Source organism: Pelophylax lessonae, assembly GCF_965119305.1.
Source record: "Pelophylax lessonae genome assembly, chromosome: 3".
In the NCBI taxonomy this organism is placed as follows: domain Eukaryota; kingdom Metazoa; phylum Chordata; class Amphibia; order Anura; family Ranidae; genus Pelophylax; species Pelophylax lessonae.
The window spans coordinates 569,754,403-569,778,128 of record NC_138770.1 but is presented as its reverse complement, the minus strand read 5'-3'; the positions used below and the strand labels follow the sequence as shown (position 1 = coordinate 569,778,128).

The following is a 23,726-nucleotide window of genomic DNA, read 5'->3' as shown; positions in this document are numbered from 1 at the left end:
AAAAAAACCTTCAGCCTTTACAACCACATGGCTAGATCAAGAGGGGGTTCAAGTGAGTACTGGGGGGGGGGGGGGTTGTAGGGGGAGCAGCACGCAGATGTTTTTTTGCCTTCATGCACAGGATGCATGAAGGTAAAAACCTTAGGCCTTTACAACCACTTTAATGCTGAAAAGTCCAGGAGACACCAACAGCTCTGCTGGAATAAACCCTTCCTTTCCTTAGGTGTGTAGGCCCTGGAAATAGGTTGTCTGATCCTCTGATCCTCGAAGAGGACCTCCAGTTAGAACAAAGAGGGAAATTACTCTTGTCATGTTTTTGAGCAGGACAGAGGGAAGGAGGGAGAATGAATTGAGGTGTAAAACCACTTTGTCCCGGTATAAAACAAGAAAAGGCTCTTTACACAAAAGAGCTGCCAATTCAGAAGCACACCTAATGGCAACCTGGAAGACAACCTTATTATAATCAAATAAAAAAGAGGGCCTCTGAAGACCAGAGAGCACCAGGTTGAGATCCTAATATGGCAAAGGAGGTCAAATTCATATGAGCAACTCCCTGAAGAAAAGTCTTGATTAGGGATTGAGAGGCAAAAAGTTTCCGGAAGAGAATGGATAAAGTAAAAACCTGTCCTTTGAGGATATTCAGGGCCAGAGGTTGGTTAAGTCCAGACTGAAAGGCCAAAATGCCAGTGATAAGCATATTCCCAAGGGTTAAGCCATAAAAGTAAGCCGTCCATGTGCGATTGTAAATCTTGCAGGAGCTGTATTTTCTTGCTCTATGTTTTGTGAAAATAACAGTCAAGAACACCCTTATCTTTAAGATCTTTATCCTTAATTTCATAAATCTGTAAATAAATCCAGCGACTGAGAAGCAAATTGAACAAGGGGTCTTGGGCCAGTACATCTGATCTGTTTGAACGAGGAAAAAGACTGTCTACCAGTGGTTCCCAATATGTCTGTGTACCGCGTTCTTCTGGGCCAGTTTGGTGCTATGAGAATAACTGTAGCCCTTTCCTCCCCTATCTTGCACTATCTAGCATATACTGAGGCTAGAGGATCCCTGGCCCATTTGGTGAGTATGTTGGATTTAAGAGGTCTGGAATGAAACTGGGCACAGAGAACTGCCTCGAAAGAGGCTACAATTAGGCCCAGAACACTCATGCAGAAGCTAAGGGGTGTCATTTTGAACTAAGGGTCCACATGTGGGACTTTTAGGGGAGTAATTTTTTTCCTGAAGGAGGAAGATTCTCTCCTTTGGACATTGGCAGACAAGATGTTGGCATACAAGGCAAGGCAATACAAGACCAGATAAGGTTGTGGCTGAGGAGTCCTTCAGTAGGAGGTCTTTCAGGCAATCTGTGACATGAATGCCCTGGGTTCGCAGAAGAGCTAAAAAGGGGAGATCACTTCCGTGAACACTTCGAGTTCAGAATATAACCCGAATGATAGTGCTACAAAAAAGAAGTGTGGTCTCCCACAGCTAAACATGGAAAGAGTTGATATGAGGAGAACAAGGGGATGTGTAGATAGGCATCTTGTATATGTCTTCTCATTCCAGAAATTCCCCCAGGACTTTGGCACATAAAGAAATCCATTTAGAGATTTTAAGTCCAGCATTGGGCAGGGACCCCCATCTGGTTTTGGGACTGTGAACAGGTTTGAATAGAAACTATGAAACCGTTCTTTTAAAAGGAACTGATAGAACCACTCCTCGTGTCTGAAGTTGGTGCAAAGCAGTTACTAAATCTGCCTTCTTTTGGTGATGAACTGGTTAAATGGAATGGGGCTATTTTTGTATTTTTGTCATATTGGACCCAGAGGTCTAGGACAACTTGGATCCAGACTAATACGAATATTAACTGATGTACCTCCACTCCGAGGAGTAGGGAAGCCCCTTCACTGTGAAGAGGCCTTCTGGGTACACTTGGTGGACTTAGAACTCCAGGACTTGAGATGAAAGGAAGTGTTAAACCTTGACTTCGAGGTTAAGGTTGAGGCCTGGGGAGCCTGAAAAAAAACAATACAATTATTATAACCACTCCCTTGCCACATTCGTATGTATATTTGAAAACAAAAGAAGAAAAACAACTAGGGCGGGCTTTAAAGGCAAGTTGGACTACAATTCTTTTTATATACAACCCATCTTTTATTTTTACACAACAATAAAAATAGAGATTTATACCCAGAAAAAAATAGCTAAAAAAAACATATGTTCATAAGTATCACAGAACCGAGTCATAACAGACCCAATATTTTACAAAATTTGTATTTGTTACATGATTTAAGGCAAGTGAACCCCTGTGCGCCAATGCATTTCGCTGGTCTGCTTCTTCAGGACACACAATGGGGGGAATAAACAATGAATAGGTTTCACCTGGCTAGAGTATGTACATACAGTACATGCATAAAGGTCTCCCCGGATAGACACTGGAGCATATAGAGGAACCTAGCCAACCACAACTCATGGATGCAGTGTTGAACAATTAGTGTTAAAAAAGAGGAGGCCCATGGAGGAAATTCCCTTCCTCTCAAGGATAGCCAGTATACTTCTGGTAACAGCCAATATATAGATCTCAGTGAGAAAAAGAGAAAATAAATCAAACATTCAGACCATCAGCCAAGGGAGATGGTTGTCTTATACAGTCCTCTAAAGCCAAGACCTCAGAAATCGTGTGATCCAGGGAGGCTATGCACATAGATTTAGACTTTTTTACTAAATGGGACTAGAGCAGGAGAGACCTGTTGTTGTAGCAGTAAGAGACTGAGCCTTGTTGGAATCCGAGCTTAAAGATTGAGCTGCTAGGACCGGACGTCAGAGGACTGCAGACTGCCAAGTGATCAGGACCAGATTCCTGTGTACCAGGAGGGGTGAGCTGACCCTCCGTGCTTATATCAACACTGACGCAGTTAAGGCAATAGAGACTGCTCATGGTTCAGCAGCCAAAAAGCTGCACACTCTTAAAAAGGGACAGCTATATGTGGACAACATACAGAAATGCCCCAACAAAAGCTGGCCAACACTGAGTCACCTAAGCACTTTGCAGGCACCTTCCAGGGTACCCCTCTGTCAGGAACACATATACCCACCAGCTATTGGGGATGTATGTGTAGTGTGCACACAAGGACCTTTACTTTCCTGCGTTGGTTCATGCCTATATTTCAACCTTGTTTTGCAGCAGTTATAGTTTGGTTTAACATTGTTACAGCTCAACTGATGCCAGCTTAGGGATCATTGCCTATTTATCTAGTACAGCATCTTGAAATCTGCTTGATTTCCTGTGCTTGGATTTATGCATTATTTAACTGCATTGCTTTAATGCATCCTTTTAATCAACTACCAATTTATTGGCCTACTTCCTGCATAGTGTTGTAGAATGGTTTCATAGTAATGCTTAGGTTACATAGGTGTGAGCGGCCTTCTACTTAGAACCAGGTGCGTCAGTGGGGACTGCGCACCTGACAGAACAGAGAACCCAAAATCACCAGCGACTCCTGTGAGGTAGGCGCTACACTGGCAAATAGACATTGCAGCAATTGCAGGCTGCAGGGCTGGACCTGCAAGAGCAAATAAGACCTTGAGAATCCTTAAAAGAGAACATCTTCAATAAAACCTATAATGTGTTTTTTGAGAACTTAAATAGCAGGATCCACTACTGCAATAGCCTGTTTCTTCTTAAAACCATTAGTCATAGGTTAAATCTCACCAAAAATGCCAAACCTCATAAAGTAGATAATCAGTGTGTGTGTGTAAATTTTTTTTACTTAGTCTTTTAGTACACATAAATGCCTGTTTTGGCCTTTAGTGTGTCTATAATAGAGAACATATGACGTGAAGCTATAGCTTGCACGTCATAAAAAGCAGAGGAAGGAAAATCCTCGGCAACCTCTTCTTCAAAATCAGGGTTCTCAATACTTCTCCACAATATCTTCAAGTAAAGGAAGTCCCCCTCTGATTCCTGAACAGTATTAGGAAGAATAGAGAAAATGTAGCGATTCTGTAAACTAACAGCTTTAGAACAGCTGAAAGTTTTTGAAAGAATCCAGATATTCTGGCAGGTAAATTTGCTTTTGTAAGACAGGCCACATGGTACAAACCTGAGAGGGAGCTGTATTCAGATGAGGAGAGTGGTGTCATATTAGGACATTGCTCTGGGACAAAGGAACAACTATCACCCTGAGTGGCATTCTGAGTTACAGGAGTAGGCCGTCTGCAGAACACATGTTATTCATCCCTTTTGTCCAAGCTCCCTTGCACCTCTGATTTGCCATTGTCAAGTGAGGGGATTCCAGTTGTGTTTAATCACAGGATGGGCAGCAGAATGGATGGAGTGTTGCATGTCCAGATACAGGAGCCATTATAACCCAGATGCTAACCGTGCTCTGTGTATTTGTAGGAGATAGCAGCAGGAGTGTAGCAACGTGCTGTGTACATTTTCAATAAAATAGGCATGTGGGAATGCATCAAGCAGGAAAAGCTAGAGACAAGATAGCAGGAAGTATTAAAATGAGTAACGCCCAAATCCTTTGCCTATAAAACAGCAGAGTGTGCTAGGCACTGAGGATATTGATAATGAAAGCCAGGAACCATTGTTAACATACAGGAAAACCCTGTCTTACCTTATCTACAACTCTGGGCCTACTAGAGGTCCAGGCTATGCCCGTCTCAGTGGGTATAACCTCACAGGGGCCTTCAGGGTTCGGGAACCATAGAAATGGACTACTGCCTTGAACCTGTATAGCACCCTGGGGCTAACTACACACATAGCACTTCATGCCTTGGTGAGCGCCCAACACAGTATCCAGTGTACCAAAGAGCAAACATTACAGCCCATCCCTACGCAGTGGGCTCTGAGTACAGTTCCAAAGGTACATTCCGAGGGTAATTGATGTGGAAACTGCGAGACAGATCAGGGCATTAGGCAGTCAGATATTGACAAGTGACAAAAAAAATTGGAATGGTTTAAAAAGAAAAAATTCCCTCAGAGGAAAATAGGTCCATCACCTAAGAACACCAACAAAAATATGGAGTCTCATGGATAGGGCTGGGTCAAAGGAGTGTGCATTAGGGGAGGGCCTAGCGAGTTTTATTCTAGTGTCCAATCACCTGAAGGTAGGTAGCTTGCATGTAACCCATCATGGTCAGTGAATATTAGCCCTGTACTGTACAATTAAGATATAGACTATATTTTAGCCCTAATAACCAGTTTTTAAAAGTACTAGTTTCCAACCCTCTTGTTAATCTACGTCAATGGCCCTTTAACAGGCAAAAAAAGAATAAATGAAGCAATTTTGATCAACAAGATTTTGAAAGAACAAAGCAACAGGCTATAAAGCAACTGAAACAACAAAAATGAAAAGCCTGCACTTGGTACAGTATCAGTCCCAATAAATTAAATATGATATTCAGGTTTATAGCATGGAGATAGACTCAAAAATACAATACAGTTTTGCAAATCTGGATCATATAAAAATCAGTTATTTTTCTTCCAGTATAATATTTCAATTGACTTTTTGTCTTGCTGACAGAGCAACTGAGAAAGCATTGCTGCATTGACCACATCGATTCTCAGCCATTCTGTCAACAGTAAAATTTTATACAATATATTTTCAGCATTGACCTTAGGTGCCATCACAGTCCGCAGACTCTTCTTCCTTGGTTCCTGTGGCTGTCTGCTGGATTGAGACCGCAATGTAATAAACAACTAAGGTTTAATTAATGGTAAATGAATACAAGACATAGGTTATGACTTTAACTAATTAGGGAATTGTTGAATTAAGTCTGCCTGGGAATGCAAGGCAGTGCAATCAATATCCAATAAAAAAAGGACTATGTATGTAATTTAGCTGGAAATGTGTTTCCAATACCATCAACGTGAGTTTAAGTAAGTAGAATATAGAAGAGGCCAGAAAGAACAGTTTTAAAAAGGCAAGGTGCAAAAGATTTAGAGAACTCTTCACAACAGAGTTTTGACAGCAATTAACTGAAAGTCACAAGCTTTCATTTTCACGTGGGTACATAAGAACTCATGCACACAGGTGCAAAACTGGCACCTCTTCTCCATTGTAGATGTGGTGAATTGAGCTCAGCTAACAATGTTAACCAGGATCATTGACCACTTAGAAGAAAGCTGTAGCCAGTGTAGAGGGGAATCAAACAGTGAATAGGGAAAGACCTATTTTCTTCTTCCACTGGTTAATTTTTTAGGGCTTACCCTTAATAGTTATACAGTATATACTGCAAACAGTTTATGTGTTCTTTTTAGAGTATAAAACTTTCAATATGACATAATTATCGTGTGGGACATTTTTCTATAAAAAGGTTGATTTTCTGTCAAGTAATTTCTCTGCACCACTCATATATTCCTCAGCTTCTCCCAAGTCTGACAAGTACGGAAATAAACAAATACATGACCGTACATAATAAAGTCCAGATGGGGAGTCTTGATCTTTACTGATAAAGTAGCATACCCCAGACTGGCATACTTCAGTGGGCCAAATGGTAACAGTCAGGAAGGTATTCCAATGTAATATACTAACAATAAAGATCAAATAACGGTCCATTCCTGCTCTCACTCTAACTGCTCTCACCAGCCATACATGGTGTAGGCAGCTCTCAACAGCAGTGCATGCCAGCCTGGCTCAAGATACATTTGGGTTTATTTACTAAAGGCAAATAAACTGTGCACTTTGCAAAATGCAGTTGCACTCTGCAAGTGCAGTTGCTATAGAGCTTAGTAAACAAGGTAAATCTTCACTTTGCAAAGAATACCCAATCACATGCAAGGAAAATAAAGATAAAAAAACAGCATTTTTGCTTGCACATTATTAGATGATGGAAGTCAGCAGAGCTTCTGCGCATATACTAAGCTCTGGAGCAACTGCACTTGCAGAGTGCAAAGTGAACAGGCTATTTGCCTTTAGTAAGTCAACCCCAGTATGTCCTGTTCAAACATCACCTCTCTCTCATGTAGAATGCTGCAACATTCACACAGATTAGGTGTTATGTCAAAACGTGCTATATGACATGTTGGTGGAAACATCCCCCCCCCCCCGCACAATTCTTTCCTCTGAGGCATTTTTCCTCACCCAGGAGCAGGGCAGCCATCAGAAATTGTGGGGCCCTTTACACAGCTTTAGGCCTGCCCCCCCTGCCCCCCCCCCCGGGCAGTCCCACCAAATCCACCAAGTAGCAAACCTTCAATACACACACACTTTTATTTTAAGCATCTTACAACATATTATATGAGAATGAAAAGTGTATTCCAAGTAATCAGTGTTTCAAGATTTAGCAGCAAGGAATTATATTTTGCCCAAAAAGACATCCCAATCCAGCACCTGTACACACTCAGCCCCCGCTCACACCTGTACGCACTCAGCCCCTGCTCACACCTGTACGCACTCAGCCCCCGTTCACACCTGTACGCACTCAGCCCCCGCTCACACCTATACGCACTCAGCCCCCGCTCACTCCTGTACACACTCAGCCCCCCTCACACCTGTACGCATTCAGCCCCCCCTCACACCTCTACGCATTCGGCCCCCGCTCACAACTGTACGCATTCAGCCCCCGCTCACAACTGTACGCATTCAGCCCCCGCTCACACCTGTATGCACTCAGCCCCCTCGCACCTGTACGCACTCAGCCCCCCCCACACCTGTACGCACCCAGCGCATTCAGCCCCTGCTCACACCTGTACGCACTTAGCCCCCCTCACACCTGTACGCATTCAGCCCCCCCTCACACCTGTACGCATTCAGCCCCCGCTCACACCTTTACGCACTTAGTCCCCGCTCACACCTGTACGCACTCTGTCCCTGCTCACACCTGTACGCACTCTGTCCCCGCTCACACCTTTACGCACTCTGTCCCCGCTCACACCTTTACGCACTCTGTCCCCACTCCCACCTGTACACACACAGTCCCCGCTCACACCTGTACGCACTCAGCCCCCTCACACCTGTACGCACTCAGCCCCCTCACACCTGTACGCACTCAGCCCCCTCACACCTGTACGCACTCAGCCCCCCCTCACACCTGTACGCACTCAGCCCCCCCTCACACCTGTACGCACTCAGCCCCCCTCACACCTGTACGCACTCAGCCCCCCTCACACCTGTACGCACTCAGCCCCCCTCACACCTGTACGCACTCAGCCCCCCTTACACCTGTACGCACTCAGCCCCCCTCACACCTGTACGCACTCAGCCCCCTCACACCTGTACGCACTCAGCCCCCCTCACACCTGTACGCACTCAGCCCCCCTCACACCTGTACGCACTCAGCCCCCCTCACACCTGTACGCACTCAGCCCCCCTCACACCTGTACGCACTCAGCCCCCCTCACACCTGTACGCACTCAGCCCCCCGTGAGCTGTGAGCTCCGTGACACAGAGCAGCCAATGCTGCCGATTCAGAAAGCCAGCGCAACCACAGAGCACCTCTGTACCCGCCTCCTCTCATTCCGGCCAGGCAGCCGGGCCCGTCCAGATGCTCGGGCCCCTTACAAGTGTATGGGCTGTACCCCCCTGATGGCGGCCCTGCCCAGGAGCTTAGTTGTAGTCAAAAATTTTCACCAAAATGCAATGAAGCATGTTTTGAACTAACACCTCATCCATGTATAGGATGCAGTTTTCTGTGAGAGGTAGGCCTATACTTAAAGAAAAAGAAAAAAAAAAAAATGGATGGATGGGTTGGTCCCATTAAATACAACCCATTGTTACATATCCAGTACCAAACAATTTTATTATTAAATCCTACATGTGCTTTGTAATAAAAGTACTATAGTTTTTTTTCCTTATGAGATATATATAGATATATATATATCATAGTTTATATTAAATTAACAGAGGCATCCCATGATCACATTAATCACACAGTTAGCAATTCACAAATCTACTATACATCTACAAACGTAAAGATGACACAGTGCTTCACAAAACTGCGTTCACAATACACATTATATATTCTTTTAATTAAACTGTTCATACAGTAATAATAATAAAAAGGAACATACCGGCCCCCTTGTGAGCATCTAAGCTGGTAAACTCAAGTGTCCCGTTGTGGCCTTTTCTTGGGTCTTCTTTATATTCTTTGTGTTTCCCATCAGGGCAGTATCTGTAAGAAAGTCCATAATCTGCAAGATAAACCTGGAAGACAAGAACAGATAAATGAATAATGCTTTTGTCCTTTGGAAGTATAACCTTTATAATTAAGCCTTAAGAAACTTATAGGTTAAGGACAAGCTTTGATCTACATTTTATTTTAAGCCAAATGGTGCCTTGAGATAAAATGTGCACTTCTGGGGGCTATAACTGTTACCCTTCCACTTTAAATCCTTCCCATCATAGTCATATCTTCTTCCTGAATTTAGCCATTTCTCAGTTTTTTTCCCCTCTTTATCTCTCAAGCTTTCATCTCTCCAGGTGGGTATCTACACATCATAAACTGCAATGTGTCTTTTATGTGTCCTCTCCGTTTATATCTTCGAAGTTTTGCATGCCACTAAAATACTCTGACATTACAATGTTTCAGTTAATTGTACAAAGGTTTGAAAAGTTTGGAATTTTTAGTGTACAAACCACCAAACATATAGGAACTGTAACAAAAAGTCTCTCTCATATTATAAAAAGAAGCAACTGGAAACAGTGGTAATTATATAAAAAAACACCATAAAACTGAACCTTCAATGTAAGCAATAAAAGTTTATGTGTTCTTGAGAAAAACTCAAGTTGGCAAGAATTTAAGCAAACTTAATTAAAGCGCACCTGAACCTAAAAACAATTTTGATATAACGTAGCTTACCAGTCCCTAGATAAAGTGGCTACATTAGTTTTCTTTTTTTTTATTGATTTATTTTTATAGGTTTTTTTAACCTTTATTTTTAACTGGTGATCATGCAGATATTGCACTTCCGTTTTCTGGATGGCTATGTTCACTCCTTCCCCTAGCAATAGTTGCCTAGAGTGGGCATATCTGCCTTTGTTCATCCATATTATGGAAAGCAAGACATTCTGCTTCTATGTTATTCACATATCCAGTCCCTATGTTGCAAGAAGAATCTATGCTCCCTTAGCAGTGCTTTAGAAGTGCACATAACTCACTAATATTTAAACTACCATTGCAGAAAAGAAATTTCTGTGAATGTCATATTGCAGGCAAAAAGCACCTTGTTAGCTGAACTTAAAACATTCTGTGTGCTGCTTCCCCCCCCCCCCCCACCCACAGCCCTTCTTATACTCACTTGGGCCCCTTTTCAATCCTGCAATGTGCACGAGAGTCTCGGCTGTCCCGGAGCCCCCTCTCCTCATTGGCCACTGGCTCCCACTGCTGTCAATCACAGCCAGTGAGCCAAAAGAGGAGAGAGTGGGGGGGCGATCCGTGGCTCTGTGTGTCTTATTGAGGCATACTATAGAGCAGGGGGAGAGTCAAGGGGGAGGAGCAAGGAGTGCAGGCAGGGAACCCAAGAAGAGGAGGATTGTGGCTGCTTCATGCAAAACCACTGCACAGAGCAGGTAAGTATGACATGTTTGCTATTAAAAAAAAAAAAAAACTAACCATTAATATCATTGTGCAGGCAGGATCTTTTTTGCAGAAGAGACATGCCATGTCTCTTCTGCAAAAAAAAAAACACACCTACCTGTCTGCTTGCAGTTTTATTCGGAATGTACACGGAGCTGTACAAGTGCTGCTCAGTTTAGGTTCCAGCATGGTGCCAAGTGCCAGGATGACTATCATTGCACGTCAGCAAATGAAGATGGCCACAGTTTGGCACCTGGAAGAAGCCAGTAGTAGATTCTACAGTTTTCAGCACTGTGATAGTTTGACAATTACTCATGCAAGCAACATTATACCCAAATTAATTTTAGATTCTTTTTTTAAGACAGATAGAGCTTTATTTCTGTGGTATTTAATTACTACTGTGTTTTGTTTTTTTATTTTTTTACTGTATAGAAAGGAAAATTATCAAGCATTTAAAAAAAAATATTATTTCTGGTATAAAAACTTTGCACATACACAATATTCCTATATATTTAGAACACCATGTATTCTGCTGCTTTTCTTTGGTAAAAAAATAAATAAAAACACAATACAAATATTATTATAAATAATTTTTTAGATTGTGTGAAATTATAGAGTCTACAAATGATGGCATACAGTAGATACCATATTTATCAGTGTATAACACGCATAGATGTATAACACACACCTTAATTTTAAGAGGGAGGTTTCCGGGAAAATTTTTTAAAATTTTAACCACTTAAGCCCCGGAGGATTTGGCTGCTAAACGACCAGGGGGTATTTTGCGATTCGGCACTGCGTGACTTTAACGGACAATTGCGCGGTCGTGCGACGCTGTACCTAAACAAATTTGGCGTCCTTTTTTTCCCACAAACAGAGCTTTCTTTTGGTGGTATTTGATCACCTGTGCGATTTTTTTGATCACGCGCTATAAACAAAAAAAGAGGGTCGATTTTGCAAAAAGAACAATATTTTTCACATTTTTTTTATATGAAATTCCCCAAAAAATAAATGTAAAAATCAAGATTTTTTAACATTTTCGGCCAATTTGTTTTATGCTACCTATGTTTGGTAAAAAAAAAAAATCGCAAAAAGCGTATTTTTATTGGTTTGCGCAAAAGTTATCGCGTTTACTAACAAAGGGAAAGATTTCGGTCATTTTTGTTGGTTTTTTTTTTAACGCGTAATGGCGGCGATCTGCGATTTTTTTGCGGTACTGCGACATTGGGGCGGACAGATCGGACCCTTGACTGACATTTTTGACACTTTTGGGGTTACCAGTGACATTTCTACAGTAATCAGTGCTATACATATGCACTGTTACTGTAAAAATACACTGGTAGTGAAGGGGTTAACTTTATTTGGGAGGGAGGGGCTGTGTGTGTCCCTAGGGGCGTGCTTTCTACTGTGATTGGCTGTGGCTTGAGCTGTAAGGACACTGATCAACGGATCTACATAGTAGATCCGTGTGATCAGTGTCTTTACACCGAGGAGAATGACAGGCAGCTTGTTTACACAAGCTGCCTGACTTTCTCCCTCTCCCCCGCCGATCGCAGAGTGGCCAGCGGACATCGGGTCCGCCGGTCACACGCGCGGGGGGGGTCCGTGACCGCGCTGGAGCGCACCGCCGGCGGCGCGCGCTCGCTCCCCAGACCCTCCCAGGCTAGTGACGTACCGCTACGGCAAGCGGTTAAAGAGGAAGTAAACTCAAAAAAAAAATCCGAGAAAAAAAAGCCCTGTAAAGAGAAAGGCATAATGAGCTAGTATGCATCGCATACTAGCTCATTATGCAGTACTTACCTTAAAACGAAGCCCCCGCCGTGCCGCCACCTCAGCGACAGGACGGCGACATGTCCTGCCGTCCCGCTTCCGGGTTCGCATCCTCCGGCCATCTGATTGGCCGGAGGCGCGATTACATCACTCCCGCGCATGCGCGCGGGAGCCGCCGTTCACGGCACTGAGCTCTGAAGGAACGGCACGGGTGGCCGTTCCCTCAGAGCGCCTGCGCCGATGACGTCATCGGCAGTTTGCGCTGTAAATATCTCCTAAACGGTGCTAGTTTGGGAGATATTTATAGCACCTATAGGTAAGCCTTAATATAGGCTTACCTATAGGTAAAAGTTATACAAGAGGGTTTACAACCTCTTTAACTAAAAAACTTTGATGCAAAATAGAAGTCAGTGCTTATCAATGCAGCTGCATCAGTGCCCATCTGCTGCCTCTGCAGTGCGCTTCAATGCAGCCTCACCATTGCCCATCAATGCAGCCTGATCAGTGCCCATCTGCAGCCTCACCTTTGCCCATCAATGCAGCATAAAAAAGTGCCCATCTGCAGTTTTACCATTGCCCATCAATGCAGCCTAATCAGTGCCTATCTGCAGCTTCACCAGTGCCAACAAATGCAGCCTGATCGGTGCCCATTAGCGCAACCTTATGGATTACACAGAGCAGGGATCTCCCGCTTACAAGGCTGCCACTGTTATAGAAAGTCCTGCCTCCTGGACTGACTCCTATGATAGACGTCACATGTCCTGGAATTCGACCAATATGCTGTCTATCATAGGAGTAGGTCAAGGAGGCTGGACTTCGTATAACAGCGGCCGCCGAGTAAGCGAGAGATCCCCGCTCTGTGTGATCTGGCGGTGCTCGCTCCCCCCCCCCCCCCCCCCCCAGGCAGACCAATGGAAAATATTGGCGTATAACACACACACATTATTTGCACTCGGTTTTCAGGGGAGAAAAGTGTGCATTATGCGCTGATAAATACAGTATTTATAATTTTTCAGCCCTAATGCTCTGACTGCATATCTCATTTCTTGAAGCCATAAAATTCCAGGACAGTACAAACAAACCCCAAATGTCACCTTGACAGACAGTTTGTAAAAATCAGCCGATTTTTGCACTGTCCTTAAAATGCTGTTATGGGCGGCAGTTGCCATTAAAAGAAAATTCCCGAAGGACAGCTTCAAAACTCAGGTGGTTGCACAATGACATCATCACACCCATTTGGCACCTTTTACGAATTGTAGTAGGGGGAGGAACTGAGAGTGGGGGTGCTGGCCGAGATGGGGGAAGACTGCAACTGGAGTGAAGTCCAGAATGCAGAAGAAGGGGTAAAGGAGGGCCGTGACCCGGACCATGGTCTGATTGAACAAAATGCAGTAATAGTGCAGCGCTAAAAAAGCTGGACAAACCAGCCCCTAAATGGTTAAAAACAGAATAAAAAAGGTCCTCTCTTCCCTCCGTAAAAATAAGCCGATTTTTCCACTGTCCTCTTTCACATTCCGCTGATGAAGTCCCTCCCCTTGGGATGTAACGCACGCGGAGGGAAGGGAGGAGCTGTGACATCACCCGCTGTCTTCTGGAAATCAGATCAGAGCTGTACATATCTCGCACTGATTAAGTGCTCTTGCAAGTAAGACGCTATTTTTGCATTTTAATAAAATTGTGGTTTTTATGGTAAACGCTATGATCTGCTCCTATTCCTTTGTGCTGTATCCATGAACACATTGACATCACGAGACATTTACTGGTTGTCTGCTATCTTGTGTCTGAGGAATCGGATGTCTTATTGTACAAGCGTTTATGACCCTTCTGTTGATTCAGGGGTCTTCATATGAGGTAAAAGCGGCCAACTTATATGGTGAAGGACCAGCACATTGGATCACATCTTTACATATTAAGAGGATTTGTGTCTTTGAGCACCTTCCAATCACTAGATTTTTACATGGACTATCACCTGGACCTTTTTATCCTGTTTTTAACCATTTAGGGTCAGTTTTTTTTCCAGCTTATTTAGCGCTGCACTATTAATGCATTGTGTTCAATTTTTTGGTTTCAGTATTTGACCTAAGTGTTCAGCTGCTATATTGTAGGTTATTTTACAGGCTCTTGCGCTGATACATTTCACTATATATGCATGGTCTGATTGAGTCTAAGTGGCAGGAGCGGGGGCACCAGGATGGGGAGGAGTCCAGCAGGAGGATGAAGAAGCAGTGAACTGTGGCCTGCCGCCTGACAGAGCCTGCCCTCAGTGCCCCCACTGCCCTGCACCTGAGCAATCCTATGGAGAAGGCAAGAAAGTGACAGCTCTACCAGGCCAGGCAACAAAGTCTGAGGGGAGGGGGGGTCACTGATGTAAGGGGGAACTCAGAGTAAATACACTAAGGTAAGGGATGCAACTTAGGGAAATTTAATTTTTTTATCATTTCGATAAAGTTCACTTAAAAAAAAATAAAATCACATCTAACTTCCTCACTACCCATCACATTTTTGGATGCCCTGGAGCACCAGGACAGTAGAGGCAGACACAAAATTACAACGTTTTGGAAAGCAAACACCCTAAACTAATTTCTAAAAGGCATTGTGAGTCTTTTTTTGCCACAAGTTTTTAGAAAATGCGGAAATAAAATGAAAATATATATATATATATTTTTTTTAACACAAACTTGTCAACTATTAAGATCTTTCTTTTTTTTTTTTTTTGTTTCAATAAGCTTTTATTGATATTTTATAGAAAATAATAACAGGAATGTAGAAAATTTGTGTCAGTAGCTGTTACTCAGCAAAACTGGAGGGTTGAACAAATGTTTGCACGTACATAACAGAGGTCATATTTAAATTGAAATGTAAGCATAGCAATTGGGTTAATGAATCATAAACAGTTTTGTTCCCCAACCTAGACACCCTATCAGGGAGCAAGCTAAGTCATAGGGTGGGGGGGCAACACTGCCACCGTAGTTTCCTAGCACTCAATATTGTTTTAAAAAGGAAGAAAAGAGAAAAGCGTGTTTGCTAAATACATTAAACAGAACATTGCAGATAAATTGATTGCCAACATCTGGTGTTACGGAAAAGAAAAGGGTTATCATATATCTGATACATAGGGTGTAGTTGTAAGGTGGTTTAGATAGGATTGTAATAATTCAGTTTATACCAGTTTGACCACATTTCCCACTGGTTGTGTACCTTTTTCGTGTGGCCCCTTAGAGACAGCGAACATGTATTCATATGAGTAGCATGTGTGTACCAGGTGGATTACCTCGTAGATAGAAATATGGTTAAGGGATTTCCAATTTCTGATGATTAACAATCTGGCCGCTAATAGAATTATTTTTTTTTTTAAACAGTTGAATTTTATTGAAAGCATAAACAAATAAGATAACAAAAGCGATGTAGTCTTTCTAAAGAAAGATAAATACAGGGTTATAACGTAACAGAAAATGGTACATATGAAGTACAATTTTTGTGTGAACAACATATTTTGAAAACAGATAGTAATAATGAAAACCTGGAGTCAACTGCAGTGAAAAATTCACAATGATGTTGAATGTAGAATCTCATGTTAAGCAGATAGTTATGTAGGTGATTTCGATCAGTTCAGTAATAACCGACGAAGTCAAGATGACAGTCTAAAATAGAAAAGAAGAAGAAAAAGAATAATAGTAGGAGGGAGTGAGGGAGGGGGTGGGAAAGGGGGTTCTATATTACATAAGGAAGGGTGGGAAGGAGGGGGCGGGAGGGAAAGGTGGAGGAGAGAAGTGCTGGAAAAATATGGTAAGAGTTTTATGACAGATTCAGGGTAGGATAGACATTTTACAGTTCAGCTAGTTACAAAATATTACAACACAATGAATGGGGTAACCTTAGGGTTTAAGTCGGTATAAACTTTTTGTTTTGGGTTGACAAGGTAAAGTGATGCCAGTTGTCCCAAATTTTATGATATTTGAAGATTTTGTCATTAGACATGGTAAGAGTTTTTTCCATTTCATGTATTTTCCCTATTTCCAGAAGCCATTCCCTAATGGTGGGAGTGGTCTGTGTCTTCCATTTTCTCGGGATAAGGACTTTCGCCACGCTTAGGAGGTGTCTAGACAATGTATGTCTGTATTGTGTTATAGTGTGGGAATAAGTGTTGAGAAGGCAACGGGCTGGGTCTCCATGCGTATGAGAACCTGTGATTTCCTGAATCAAATCACAGACTTGTGTCCAGTAATTGGTTATCAGAGGACACAGCCACCAAATTTGCAACATTGTTCCTTTCGCTTGGCCACATCTCCAGCAGCGATCGCTTATCTGTGGGACCACCTCTGTAGCTTATCCGGTGTGGCACCCCAATGAGCAAGTAATTTGTAAGAAGACTCTTGCATTTTTGTGCTCATACAGTAAAGCATTTGTAAGCCAGTATACACGCTGTGTTCCATTGACCTTTAGAAATCAGTGTTTTCAGTTCCGCTTCCCAAAACCTTTTAAAAGGTGCTGTTATGCTTTGCTTATAGCCAAGAATACGCCAGAGAGGGGGTCTTTCTTGTGGTTTTGCCTGCCAAACAAATCTTCTCTAAATCCGTAAGATCATGCGAGAATTGAGATCTGCTTTTGTGTGTGGAGAGGAAATCATGAATCTGGAAATATGTCCAGAAGGGATGTTAGTAGAGTTGCATATGGACTGTAAGTCTGACTTGCTAATGATCATGGAGACTTTCAGGCAGTGTTTAATCAGTAAAGGTTTGCTATCGTGTGTACATAGCAGAGGAGGTATGTTCAGTCCAGGGGGGAATTCAGGGTTGTTGAATATAGGTGTCAGGGGGCCAGGAGTGGTGGATAAATGAAAATATTTTGCCATTTTGTGAAAATTTTCCAAAGTGTTGGCTATTAGTGGGTGATCCAATAATGTTTTTGGGTAGTGGGATTTAGCAATTCACGGGGTGAGACTTAATGGGAGATTTGTGTATGATCTTTCTAAATTGACACAATCTTTGTTTTTGGTGTGGCAATTCCAATCAATGATCATGGTGAGCAATATCGCGTAGTAATATCGTTTGAAATCCGGGAGACCCATACCTCCTGAATCTTTTGAGCATGTGATAAGTTGGAATCTCATCCTAGGTTTTCTATGCGCCCAAACAAATGATCTTTGAAGTTGTTGTAGTTTTTTAAAGAAAAGAAGAGGAAGTCTAATTGGAAGTGCGTTCATACAATACAACAATCTGGGGAGTATTACCATTTTTATGATGGCCGCCCTGCCGAACCAGGAAAAAGTTTTAAGGTTCCACATATATGTAGAGAAATGGGTGCGTGGTCAGATAGGGTTTGAATGCCTATATGTGCATCAGTTAAGGCCGGAAGGTCTTTGACTAATGAAAAGGTAATCAATGCGTGAATATTTGTCATGTGGGGGGGAATAGCAAGTAAAATCCTTACCTGAAGGACTGAGAGTCCTCCAGGTATCTACAAATAAGAGAGATTGTAGCGCCTGTTTGATTCTCTTGAGGACCCTGAAGGCTATTGCCGTTTTTCCATTGGACGTGTCCTGAAGGGGATTTAGTGGTATATTAAAATCACCCCCAAGAATCAAACAACCCGAAGCAAACCCCTTCAGCTCGTCTATCAAGCGGTTACAAAAAGAGGTATGTGCCTTGTTGGTAAAGTAGACGTTCGAGAGCGTGACCGGTTTGCCAGCCCAAGAACCCTTCACAAACAAAAAACGACCCTTAGGGTCCACCAGTTGATCCGTCACCAAGAGGTTTGCATCTCTGCTCACCAGTATAGACACCCCTTTAGTCTTGGCTAGGGGGTTGGTAGCATGGAAGACTTTAGTAAAGTAATTGTTTGTTAGGGAGGGTATGTTGTTCCATCTGAAGTGTGTCTCTTGTAAAAAAATGGATTTTTGTAAAATCTTACCGTAAAATCCTTTTCTCTTAGCTCATCGACAGACGTAGTCCTCGGTGATACACCACCTTCGGGTTATGTTACCTCCGCAGGAGCAGGACTAGACAGGAAATTAAAAAGCTCTGGCCACACCCTAGGGGCAGTCCCAGAGGGTATATCCTCTCTCTCTCTGCCTCAGCAAATCAGTTATGTGAAAAAGCAGTGCTTAGAGAATTTAACCCAACCCAACTCCAAAATAGAGGGGCGGGGACTACGTCTGTCGATGAGCTAAGAGAAAAGGATTTTACGGTAAGATTTTACAAAAATCCATTTTTCTCTAGCGCTCATCGACAGACGTAGTCCTCGGTGATACACCACCTTCGGGACGTCCCAGAGCAGTATCACAACTGAGGGGTGGGAAAATGGAAATCAAATCCCAATCTAGAAGGCCCAACCGGTGCCAACTAGAAGTTTACAATGCTCATTCTTAATGATGAGACTCAACAAAAAAAAATTTTTCAAACAGAAAAAAACCCTCGAGGTAGACCACCGGTCTCCTCAAATTGCGGCCTGCAAAACCTTGCGGCCAAATGAGGCATCCGCCGATGCCGTCACATCAATTTTATAGAATTTAGTAAAGGTATGTACCGACGACCAAGTGGCCGCCTTACATACCTGGACCACTGACGCCTGATGGCGAAAGGCCCAGGAAGTACTGAGCGCTCGAGTGGAGTGCGCCCTAACAGGGAACGGAGGACTCTGACCCTTAATAGAATAAGCCTGTACCACCGTTTGTCTAATCCATTTGGCAATGGTCGCGGCAGATGCAGGCAAACCCTTTCTGGGGCCATCCGTGATCACAAAAAGTGAATCCGTCTTACGGAATGATTCCGTAGCTTTCAGGTATACCCTGATTGCCCGAACCACATCCAAGGAATGCAACGCATGTTCCCGATGATGCTTGGGCTGAGGACACAAGGAAGGTAGTACAATATCTTCATTCAGATGAAAATCTGAAACCACCTTAGGAAGAAAAGATGGCTTAGGATGAAGTACTACCTTATCCCTATGAATCACTAGGTATGGGGACTGGCATGATAATGCAGCCAGTTCTGACACCCTGCGAGCAGAAGTAATAGCCACCAAGAAGGCCACCTTCTGGGATAAAGTAAGCAAGGGAATCTCCCTGATGTTTTCAAAGGGAGGTTTCTGTAGAACCGACAAAACCAAATTAAGATCCCAGGGCGGTAAGGGCGCGCGGACTGGAGGAGCCAGGTGCCGCACCCCCTGGATGAAATTCCGCACCATTGCTTGAGATTTGGTAGCTAAAGGCTTCTGAAAGAAGATTGCTAATGCTGAAACTTGACCCTTGATGGTGCTCAAGGCTAGCTTCTGCTCAACCCCTTGTTGCAAAAAGGCCAATATTCGAGACACCGAATAGGTACGTGGAGGAAATCCTAAAGATTCGCACCACGCAATATAAGTCTTCCATGTGTGATAATAGACTTTGCTGGAAGTCGCTTTCCTTGCTTTAATAAGGGTAGGAATGACAGAAGTAGACAAACCTCTGTCCTTCAGTACTTGGGTCTCAATGGCCAGGCCATTAAAACCAGCGACTGTAAAGCACGAAGGTAAATAGGTCCTTGAGACTACAGACACTCCCTGAGACGAAGTTCCCACGGAACGTCTGCGACTAACCTGTCCAAGTCGGCCAGGCCGGCTTGAAGAGGCCAGCCTAGAATTTCTAGGACCACTGGCGCTGATTGGATCTGAACCAGGCGTCCCTAGAGGTATCTGGCCCCGACCATCCGAGAAAGTCTGGTCGTTTTCTGTTCCCACACATTTATCAGATACCTGATAGTTATCAGGCAAGGTGATCTTTTCTGGTTGAACCTCAGGGACCGAAGTCACCCGACTAGAGGCTACTTGGCCTATCTGGTCAATCAGATCCGATTCCTGTGAGGTATCGGGACTAATCTTAGGAAAGGGTAAAGGAAAAGATCTATACAGGGAACGGTAACTACCGCTTCCTGTACTTAAATGTTGGAAGGGAAGAATCGCACCGGTAGTAGTGGTTGATGCTCGATCTAATGTCCTGAATACCGGTGAAAACGTCCCCCCACCCTGAAATTGGGTGGGGGCGCACCTTCAGGCTGTGTACTCCTTTACTTCGGGTTTGGCTGGGTTGGTCCTCTGCTTGTCCGACCAGCCCTTCTTGAACCCTCCTGGAGGAGTCTTGCCTTTCCCGGAAGTACCAGCCGGGCGTCCTTTATGGGCGGTAAAGAAAGGTCCTCGCTTGTTGCGAGGTTCCTTAGCTTTTGCAGCCTGTGGCAAAAAAGTACTCTTGCCCCCGGTGGCATCCTTAATGATTTCATCTAGGTTGGCTCCAAATAGACGATTCCCCTGGAAAGGGAGATTGGTCAAAGTCTTTTTGGAACCTAGGTCAGCTGACCAGCATTTTAACCACAGCACACGTCTGAGGATCACTGCTAACTTAGATGCATGCCCTAACAAGGGAGTAGTGTCCAAGGCTGCGTCACAGATAAACCGTAGCCCTTGTATGACCTGTTCTATCAAATCAGATGTCTCCTGGGGAATATCTTTTCCCCTAAGATCTTGGCGTACCATCTTCGCCCATTCTGTAAGTGTCTGGGAAACTAGACCAATAACAATTACTGGTCTAAATGCTGACCCTATCAGAGAAAAGATAGTGCGGGACTCCGCTTCTATCTTTCGATCCACCGGATCCTTAAAGGACGAAGTGTCCTCCACTGGAATAACCGTGGCTTTATTCAGCCTGGAAATAGGCGGATCCACGACTGGTGGTACCGTCCATTTCTTAATGATGGATTCCTCAAACGGATAGCGTCTAGCAATACGCTTGGAAATAGTAAAGGTACGTTTAGAATGTTCCCATTCTCCTTTAATCTGATTTCCAAAACATTTAGGTACAGGAAAAGCCTTCGCCGTCTTGATGGGCTTATTAGTCCCAAAAGGCCTCTCTGTTTCAGTTGCCTCTGCCGGTAAAGCCTCAAGTTTTAAGGTTTCTTGCACTGCCACAACTAGTGCGTCCACCAATGCTTCTTCCTGAATTATAGCAGGAGAAGAAGAAGCGTCCTCCTCACTGTCTGAGGGGGCTTTACCTGGGATAGCAGCCCTTGCAGAGGAACCTGCAACTGCAGTGACCATCTCTGAATCAGAGTCAGAGGTGTCAGATAGTATAGGGGTAGGCGGGGGTCGCTTCCTTGACCCCCGTCCCTGACAGGCCGCCTCCACCCGAGCCACCATAGACTCCAAAATTGCTGTAAATGACTCTATACTCTGTACACCGGCGGGTCCCGAGGCCCCCTCGAGGGAAACAGGTGGGGGAATCTGTGTGGCAGGGTCCATAATAACTCCAGTTACTTCCTGGATGATATAATTCAAAGAAAAGAAAAACTTTTTTTTTTTTTTTTTTTGACCCTCAGCGCCACAAAAAACCCCTTAGTGTTACCTGCTAGGGATCCCTATCGATCGAGAGAGAGAGAGATAGACCCCCAGGCTCACCACTTGATGTTCAGAGTTGAACTGCAACAGCTTACAGCGCTGTCTTAGACAAACAGGAAGTCTTTTGGCTGGCTGCCCAGGAAGAAAGGAGGCGGCTCCGCCCCTCTGTACGCCTTCCGGCGCCTCCCCCAAGCTCCACGAGGTGTAGAATCACCTAAAACATGGCCGCCCCCATGCTGGAGACACGAGGCTACGCCAAAATGGCGGCTCGTGCGATCCAGCAAAAAAAAAAAAAATGGCGGCAGCCTGTGCTGACTAGCGGTGTGCTGCAGGCACACAACACTCTCTCTGCATGGGGATATGGCGTGTTTGGCGGTACCGGCCCTGGCGGACCGCATGGCCGTTCGGGAGGCCTGCTATTAGCTGGAGATCTGACTTGGAAGGCAGTCTACATGTCCATGGCTTCTGACTGGTAGGTAGCTTATATTTAACCCATAAGATTCCCAGAATGCCACAGATTACATTTTTTAAAACATGTATACAATAGATTGTTAGCTCCCAAACCAAGCCTCCTGGCTTTTGCACACCTAAAATCACACTCAAAGTAGGAGGATTTGTGACATGTTATAGGATAGAAAGAAACTCTTTCTTACCATACAGAGAGGGGCCCGCGTTCACCACAAAACCCGTCAGGGAAAACAGGGGGAACATACTACTCACCATACCGGAACCAGGCGGGCACCAACTCCTGACAGTACCCCTCTCCACCGAGGCGGGAGGGCTGTCGACCGATACAGACGCCGTGACTCATGGTCTTTGGCGTTTCAGCGAGACGTTTAACTCGCGGGTTCAGTCCTTTAATGGGACTTTGTCGCGGCCGACTCAGCGCGGGGCTATGGCCTGCACGCGCTCGTAGGCTGAACTGGGGTGACCACCGGATCTCAACATCCAGCCCGTCGCCCAGTTCAGCTTTCTTGCTTGAAGATCTCACAGGAACACTGGAGAAAAAAAGCTGTCCAAAAATCCTTTTAGAAAAAAATTTCTTGCCAGGACCTAAGATCCCAGCAAGGTATCTAGGTCCTTACTCCTAACTAGACAGAAAATAACTGATTTGCTGAGGCAGAGAGAGAGAGGATATACCCTCTGGGACTGCCCCTAGGGTGTGGCCAGAGCTTTTTAATTTCCTGTCTAGTCCTGCTCCTGCGGAGGTAACATAACCCGAAGGTGGTGTATCACCGAGGACTACGTCTGTCGATGAGCGCTAGAGAAACACTATTTTAGAACTACTCTTTTTAAGTTCTCTCAGAACTTGCGATCTCTTCTCCGGTATGTTTAAACCCCTTATGTTGTGTGATGAGTACGGGGTCTTTCCCCAAAGAAGAGGGGTAGACCATGATTGGGGGGGGGGGGTCAAGGAGAAGTGGGGTAGGAGAGGAAGAAGAAAGAGTGAAAAAGAAGAAAGAAAAAAAAAAAAAGGAAATAGGGGGGTAGGAGGAGGGATGAGGTACAGAGGTGATTTAAGAAGTCAGTTTTACACAACCTTTGACAGGCAGTTGTCAATGGTTAAGTAACTTGGTCTACCAAATTGGGGGGGGGGGGGGGGGGTTGGTGGGAGGGGGACAACAGCAAGGATTCTTAACTATAGAAAACTAGTGGTGATCGTGAATATATCGTATAATCTTTTCTTAGGACAATATATACTCAAGTATTCTGATCTATAATACCAAGTAATAGATAATAACAATCAAACATTATTAAAGGGAGCGTTCCCCGCTCCCGGCCGCAAAATGCTGTGGAAGCATCTGGTAGCTCACTGTAAATAAAATCTATGAAAAAAGATAACAATCTAAACAGTTTCCGTGAACACTCAAATGCATAAAAAATTGGTAGTGAGCAGTGGAGTATAAGCAATAGGCCAGATGGGCCAACATTTGAGATATTGTTATGATATAACAGATGGAACATGAAAGGTAGCGTGAAAAATCTCTCACATCCCACTCAGACCCCAAACATAGGAGCAGTATGCCACTCCTAAAAAGTAAATTCCTTTACGGAAAAGAGGGTTTAAGAGGGGCCT

The 23,726-nt window shown here is 44.0% G+C and overlaps 1 protein-coding gene across 4 annotated transcripts in view; it reads right to left on the bottom strand.

The window, feature by feature from the left end:
- The window catches only part of VRK2 (VRK serine/threonine kinase 2), a gene marked incomplete at its 3' end in the record, with an annotated part of 342,168 nt that overhangs the window by 109,633 nt on the left and 208,809 nt on the right, over positions 1 to 23,726 (bottom strand). For all 4 annotated transcript variants that reach the window (XM_082251228.1, XM_082251225.1, XM_082251226.1 and 1 more), the window contains exon 8: positions 9,012 to 9,144. In XM_082251228.1, the coding sequence (XP_082107354.1) occupies positions 9,012 to 9,144 (133 nt within the window). The remainder of the gene's footprint in view (positions 1 to 9,011; positions 9,145 to 23,726) is intronic.